At 59.4% G+C, this 7,327-nt stretch overlaps 1 protein-coding gene across 2 annotated transcripts in view; it reads left to right on the top strand.

Annotated features, from left to right (window-relative positions):
• The first annotated feature begins 1,976 nt into the window (after nucleotides 1-1,976).
• The window catches only part of ZBTB16 (zinc finger and BTB domain containing 16), a 189,254-nt gene continuing 183,903 nt past the window's right edge, over nucleotides 1,977-7,327 (top strand). For both annotated transcript variants that reach the window (XM_032641502.1, XM_032641501.1), the window contains exons 1-2: nucleotides 1,977-2,180; nucleotides 5,241-6,598. In XM_032641502.1, coding sequence (XP_032497393.1) covers nucleotides 5,331-6,598 — 1,268 coding nt within the window. In that variant the 5' untranslated portion in view covers nucleotides 1,977-2,180; nucleotides 5,241-5,330. The remainder of the gene's footprint in view (nucleotides 2,181-5,240; nucleotides 6,599-7,327) is intronic.

The raw sequence follows: 7,327 nt of genomic DNA, 5'->3' as shown, positions 1-7,327 counted from the left end.
GTAAGTCCTTGCTGTTTATCAGATCAGTTCTTTCTTCTTTTTTATTTATTATTATTATTTTTTTGTATTTGGCTGCGCCGCACTGCCCATGGGATCTTAGTTCCCTGACCAGGGATCGAACCTGCATCTCCTGCATTGGAAGTGCAGAGTCTTAGCCGCTCAACTACCAGACCAGTTCTTTCTTAACTTTCTTTAAATTCCTTTCCTCTTACAGACTGTAGGCCTTAGCTAGAAAAATAGTCCTTTCATAGATTGCTCTTTATTGTTAATCTAATACCCAGGGACTGGGTGTTCCCAGTTAGACGTTGCTGTATTCTCTTCTATCAGAGGATAACTAACTCCCTTCCTTCACTTTCAAGTGGCTTCTCACGGGTCTTCCTCTCTCCCATGACTCCTGCAGGTCTGAGCACTTTCCCTGCGAGCAGGAGACAGGGGCGATGTTTGCTGGGATGGAATCGCCTGTCTTTGGGACTACCCCATTAGCAGCTCTTGTGAGCTATCAGTTCTGATGTAAACTCCAGCCAACTGGCCTTGTGAGGCCGGAAGTGGATTTTTGCCTCTAGTTGGTTTCTGCCACCTTCCATGACCCTTCAGTTCTTGGGGCCTGACTCTTGGTCTGGGGCAGTGCCAGAGGCGCGCACCGAGATGCGATCTTACGTGAGTCTTGCGCGAAACTTCTGAACCACCCCGCGTGTCAGGGACTGACGGAGGGGACTCGGGACTCAGTGCCTGAAGACCCACCCGGCTTGCTAAGACCGTATGACCTCCAGGGCTGACTGTCCGGAGACCCAGAGAGGGCGCTTTCCACCAAACCTTGACTGCCATTAGCCGGCAGTCAAGGTTTGTGCCCAGAAGAGCGTTTCCCACCTCTTATCCCTACCTTTGCCAAGCTCCAGGGAAAGGGCAGAGAAGGGGGACTCTCCGCAGCCCGCGGGAGGGCACATTGCTTCTTCTTGCTCTACCCTGGTCTTACTGACCTCAACTCCACCCTCTTAAGTGGAGCAGCTCGCTGAGAGGAGCCACTTTGGGGGGCCTGAAGCTTTTTCAAGCTTTCACTCGCCCCCTGAAGACTTTGCCCTGAACCGCAGTTCTCGGGAACTGTTTCCAGCCAGGTTTCGGGGGGAGGGGGACGAAGCTCAGGAAATGCTCACGACTGAGAGGGAGAAAAGTTTCCCTCGGGACTCGACCTTGGCCTCCAGGGATCGTGACAGCTAAAATGGGGAGTCTCCCCTCGACCATAGATCCCCGCCCACCCGCTGGCACCTGGTTCACCCGGGCCCGCGAACTCTGCATTTGGAGGCTAATCTGGATGCTCAGAAGGCCGGGAGGCACAAAAGGCCTGGGCTTGGGGCCCGGGAAAGCGACCTTCTAAAACCGATGTCGGGGTACAGGGGATGCCGCCCGGAGCCCGGAGAAAAAGTTAAAGGAGAGATGACACGCACTGAATGGGGCCAACTTCGGAGCCGGAGACCGAACTCCGCGTCTGGCGCAGCAGGGGAAAAGAAAACCCGTTTCCAGTGGAAATGAAAAACATGGGGTTGCATGTGAGGGCTGCTCCTCGCCCCTCACCTCCACTGCCCCCACTAAGGGTTCCGAGTCCTTGGCACTCCTCTCCGCGAGCTCCTTCTTTCCTCTCGGCTTGGCCGGTGAGCGGCGGCCGCCAGCGCCCCAGCAGCAGCTAGATGTCAGGCGAAGCCTAGAGCGCGACGCGCGGGGAAGAGGGGAGGGAGGGGAGGGAAGGGAAGCGGAGGGAAGGGGAGGGGAGGGGAGGGGTGGGGCGGGGAGCGCGCGCTGGCTCGGCCAGTGCGGGGGGTGGGCGGGCTGAGCCCGGGGACAGCGCGGGAGGGGTGAGGAGGGAGGAGGGAAGGGGGGGCAGCTGTGGGCAGGGAGCCGGGCTCGGCCGCCAGCACTAAAGATGGAGAGGCGCCTGGGCCTCGCAGGGGAGGGGGCTCGGCGTTGACGTGGGACGCGGCGGAGGCGCCGCAGCCGGTGGTGATTTGCTAACCTCACAGCACAGAGGAGTTGAGGGCGATGAGAGCGGGTACTGCGAACTGCCGGGCGATGCCGCCGCTGCCGCCGTGATACCGAGAGCAACAGTTCCCCAGCAACACCCCTCCCGACACAGGCACACCCCCCCAAGAGGCACGCACACCCACCCCACGGCGCCCGGCTCGGCAGTGGTGAGTGGGGGGCCGGGGAGGGGCGCACCGCCCAGCGATAGCAGCGCGCCGGGGCGCCCCGGGGCTGGAGAGGTCTTGGGGGGCGCGCTCGCTTCGGCCACTCGGCCGCTGGGCTTGTGCCTTATTTTATTCGGCTTGTTCCCTTCCTGCTGCCGCAGCCGTCGCCAGCGGCGGTTGGGGGTCGGCTAGAAGGGGGAGCCCTGGCTGTCAGCTTGGGCGCAGCTGCCTCCCCAGCCCTTCCGCTGCAGGGCACGGTCGGGGTTAGAGGTGGGAGGCAGAGCGGTCTGCGGGGGCTGAGGGCGCAAGCAGAGGGTTGGGAATCAGGAGGCTTTGTACCACCAGGGGCCGGTGGAGGAGCCGGCAGCCGGTGGGTGCTCATATGTATGCCGACCGGTGCGCGGGCGCGAGATAGGGCTGTGGTTTATTTGTGTGTTTATTCGCCCACCGGCTGGGAAGCTAGAATCGGAGGATCCGAGGAGTGGATCTGGGTGCCAGGGGAGCAGGACTGGGAGTCACTTGGGTTTTGTTTCTCTTTGAAAAACCTGGTGGGCTCTTTTTTCTTGATTGGACTTAATCCCCCCGGTTTTGGAGGGAGGGGCTCCGTGGCGGAGCGCTGGAGTGTCTCCAGCGCTCCGGGCCCTCCTCGGCTCTCGGCTGGACCGGCCGTGGCGCCGGAGCTCGCTGTGCGCTCCCGGCCGCGCTCGGTGGGTGCTCGGCTCTGCACCTGATGCGTTCGGGATGCCTTTCCCACCCCGGCGCGCCGGCAGCTCGCTCGCACAGCCCCTGGAAACACGCGCTCGAAATGCGCACTATCTCGCCGGCCCGCGGACCCACTGGGACGCACAGACGCGCTCGGCACCGACTCGCTCGCCTGCTCCCCGGGACGCTAACAACGTGCCTGGGCCGGGCGCGCCGGCTGCTGGCGCCACCAGCTTGAGGCCGGGGACCTTGCCCGTCGCTCTCTGGGGTCATGGCCCAGGGTCGGAGAGGGAGGGCCCGCAGATCCCTTCTCGCTTTTCCTCCCAGAACTCGCTGTCGGGCTTTTGTGCTTCCACTTCTCCGCGAGGCGGGTCCGCCTTCTCGCTGCTCTCGCCCAGGCGTCCGGCCCGGCCGGACTCTTGCCTTTCGTCCGGGTCCCTTTCGCTTTCCCTCTTCCTTAGCCCGGCTCCCTTTCTCTTTGCCGTCTGGCTTCCCTGGAAAAGTTGCTTCCCCAAGTTTGCTGAAGTCGTCTCCAAGCCTCCGTGGGGACGGCTGGGAGCGGGGCGCGGGGTGGGGGGCAGTGTGAGAGCGCGATCGATCCCCGGAGCTCGAGCGGGTTAGCGCCGGCTTTCTCCCGCGCCGCGGGGCTGGGCGCTGCAGCCAGCGCCAGCCGGATCACGGGCGCCGAGCCGCGGGTGGCGGGGACGGCTGACCAGGGCGCCCTGATTTCCCTCAGGACCCACGGAGCTTGTTTTTGGGGAGATATTCGGGTAGCCCAGCTTACATTCTTCCGATTGCTCCCTCCTAGTTCTCTGAAACCACGAAGTCTGCGGGGAAGCGCATGGTGGCAAGGAGCGGGTGAATGGTCACTGCTCCCACCCCCTGCCCCACCCCCACCCCATGGCCTCAGTTCCCACCCCAGGGTGGGAGCAAAAGTGTCTCGATTAGTCGTCCTGTTAACCCTTTCCGAGTAACATTTGTGGCTCTGGAGCCTATAGGGTTCCTTTTGGGGGCGGAGGCCAGCAGTGTTCCAAGAGCGAGCAAGAGCCCTTGCTCTGCGTTGTTCCCAGTTCATTTCACTGCAATACTGGCCACAGCTAGGCAGAGGCTGGGAGGGACCTGGGCCTGTGAGGTCTTTCTGACACTCTTTAGACAGGTTTGTGAGTCTCAGAGCCCTGTTACCGATCCCAAACAGCGCTTTGGGAGAGTCCTTTGTCTCCAGCCCTGTTTTCCCTTCATATTCAATGTAACTCCCATCTAGATGCTGGTGCCAATATCACTTCTCGCACCTCCAAGTCATTAACAGTATCACTTACTGCTCCGGGTTACAGGACTTGCCCACTCCTGGGAGCCTGTGGGGTACACTTGGAGTTCACGTCCCCAGCATGTGCAGTGCTGTCTTTAGGGGTGCATGTTTCCTAGGACCTCTCTATAGGTCCTTCATGACCTAGCCTACATATTACAGATCCTCCTGACTGCTGGGCACTTGTGGGCAGGGGATAAGTGTGCCATATTATATAAGTGTGCACATGTGTTAACTCTCTCTCCCTCTCTGGCTGGTGCATGCACACACAGTCGAGATTTTGGATTACACACACAGTCACTCTGAGGTACCCATGGGCAGTGGGCAGAAGTGAGCCAAGCTAGTACATGGGCCACGTGTGTGTCTTTCTCTTAGCGCCTAAGGAGGCGGTCAGGGCATGGGTTCATCAGTCCTTTGCAGCTCTGAGAAGAGTGGAGGGACAGAGGTCCAGGAAGGCATTGGCTGAGGGTGAAGAGGTGGGCTGGAGGAGGAGAACCTTGCCCTTAGATTTCTGTGGGCTGCGACTCCAGGCTGCTAGCCCCAGCTGGGCTAGGTTTTGCTCCTGGGGCTACCACGGTGAGGCAGGATTTAGAAAAACTTTGTTTCCAAGATGAGGTTTGCTGAGCAGGGTGTTGAGAGTGAAACTGAGTGCTTACACTGACTAGAGGAAGGGGTTAAATCCTTATTCTTTTAAATTAAGTGCTGGGCAACTTCTCATAGTCAGTGTTGGCTTTGCATGGGAGCCCCCCACCCTCAGACTTAAAGAAAGCCAGACTCTATTGTACTTTTCATTTTACTTCATCTAACAGATGTCATAGAGGAGTGAGTTGGGCGTGTGCTGTAGCAGAAGCTTCTCTTTACTCTCATCATCCCTGGGCCTGTAAAGGCAGACATGTAGATTTCCAGGAAGCCACTTCCCCTCCAGTAGAACCTCCAAGGCTGTCTTGCTGCAGGTTTGGGGGAGGTGCTAGTGTTTGAATTCTTACTTTTAGGGACACTAACTAACCTTCCTTTTGTTCTTGCATCTCTTTTGCCTCTTTCCCCCTCTTCCCCTTTAGCCCTCTCCACTGGCCCAGGAAACCCACCCTGCCCTGCCACGCAGAGCCAGGAAGGAAAGAGAGCCTCATGCCTAAGCCTCGGGGAGCACCATGGATCTGACAAACATGGGCATGATCCAGCTGCAGAACCCCAGCCACCCCACGGGGCTCCTTTGCAAGGCCAACCAGATGCGGCTGGCTGGGACGCTGTGCGATGTGGTCATCATGGTGGACAGCCAGGAGTTCCACGCCCACCGGACTGTGCTGGCCTGCACCAGCAAGATGTTTGAGATCCTCTTCCACCGCAATAGCCAGCACTATACTCTGGACTTCCTCTCTCCAAAGACCTTCCAGCAGATTCTGGAGTATGCGTACACGGCCACGCTGCAAGCCAAGGCGGAGGACCTGGATGACCTGCTGTACGCAGCTGAGATCCTGGAGATCGAGTACCTGGAGGAGCAGTGCCTGAAGATCCTGGAGACCATCCAGGCCTCAGACGACAATGACACGGAGGCAAGCATGGCGGACGGCGGGGCCGAGGAGGAGGAAGACCGCAAGGCTCGGTATCTCAAGAACATCTTCATCTCGAAGCATTCCAGCGAGGAGAGTGGGTACGCCAACGTAGCTGCTCAGAGCCTCCCTGGGCCCATGGTGGACCAGAGCCCTTCCGTCTCCACCTCATTTGGCCTTTCCGCCATGAGTCCCACCAAGGCGGCAGTGGACAGTTTGATGACCATAGGACAGTCTCTCCTGCAGGGGGCTCTTCAGCTGCCTGCCAGGCCTGAGGAGCCGACTCTGGCCGGGGTTGGGCGGCACCCTGCGGTGGCCGAGGCGAAGCCGGAGATGATGCAGGTGGATGAGGTGCCCGGCCAGGACAGCCCTGGGGCAGCCGAGTCTAGCATCTCAGCCGGGATGGGGGACAAGGTTGAGGAAAGGGGCAAGGAGGGACCCGGGACCCCAACTCGGAGCAGCGTCATCACCAGCGCTAGAGAGCTGCACTATGGACGTGAGGAGAGCGCCGAGCAGCTGCCGCCTCTAACCGAGGTTGGCCAGGGTCCCCCAGGCCGACCGGAGCCCCCCGCACCCCCCGCTGAGAAACACCTGGGCATCTATTCCGTGCTGCCCAACCACAAGGCCGATGCCGTGTTGAGCGTGCCGTCTTCGGTGACCTCGGGCCTCCATGTGCAGCCCACCCTGGCCGTCTCCATGGACTTCAGCACCTACGGGGGTCTGCTGCCCCAGGGCTTCATCCAGAGGGAGCTGTTCAGCAAGCTGGGGGAGCTGGCGGTGGGCGTGAAGGCAGAGAGCCGCACTGTCGGGGAGCAGTGCAGCGTCTGCGGGGTGGAGCTTCCTGACAACGAGGCCGTGGAGCAGCACAGGTAGGCCCCTCTGTACCCATCACCCCGACCCTGAATTTCTGGCCTTGACCCTGCCTTCAGACGCAGCCATTCCCGAGGCCTGGGGCCTGGCTCCTCTGTTGTCTTTGCTCTTTGTGAAAAACCACCTGTGGGGGGACACTTTTCAGGTGTGGTGAGGGGGCCTCGGTCTTTCCTAAACACTGGGGAACTTACGCGCCCAGTTTCTTTTTTTAAAAAATATGATTTTATTTTATTGCTTTATTTTCTGGGGCACCCTGTGCAGCCTAGAGAAATGGCAATAAAAACACAAATAAACAAATGGGACCTAATGAAACTTAAAAGCTTTTGCACAGCAAAGGAAACCATAAGCAGCTTGCAGGATCTTACTTCCCCGCCCAGGGACTGAACCCCACGCCCTCGGCAGTGAAAGTGCAGAGTCCTAGCCACTGGGCTGCCAGGGCATTTCCTGTGCTCAGTTTCTTACTAGGCTCTTTCCTGTCTTTTTGGCATTTGGGCTCCCATTTTTCTTTTCCTGCTGTTGGGTCTGTTCTCCTTTGCCTGGAGTGACTCATCAAGTGGAGGGAGGGAGAAGTGGGGTGAGGAAGAAGGGCCCATGGCCTGGATCTGGCCACGTAGCCAGGTTTCAGGTACCTGAGTTCCCATGTGGTGGTTCCTGCCAAGGTAGCCTGTCTGCAGCTCTGGAGGATGGGAGGGGCTGGAGGCTGCTTAGGTCACAAGAGCAGCTGCTGG

The sequence above is a fragment of the Phocoena sinus genome, chromosome 8 (genome assembly GCF_008692025.1).
Source record: "Phocoena sinus isolate mPhoSin1 chromosome 8, mPhoSin1.pri, whole genome shotgun sequence".
Taxonomy (NCBI): domain Eukaryota; kingdom Metazoa; phylum Chordata; class Mammalia; order Artiodactyla; family Phocoenidae; genus Phocoena; species Phocoena sinus.
This window is presented reverse-complemented; position numbering and strand designations above follow the sequence as displayed.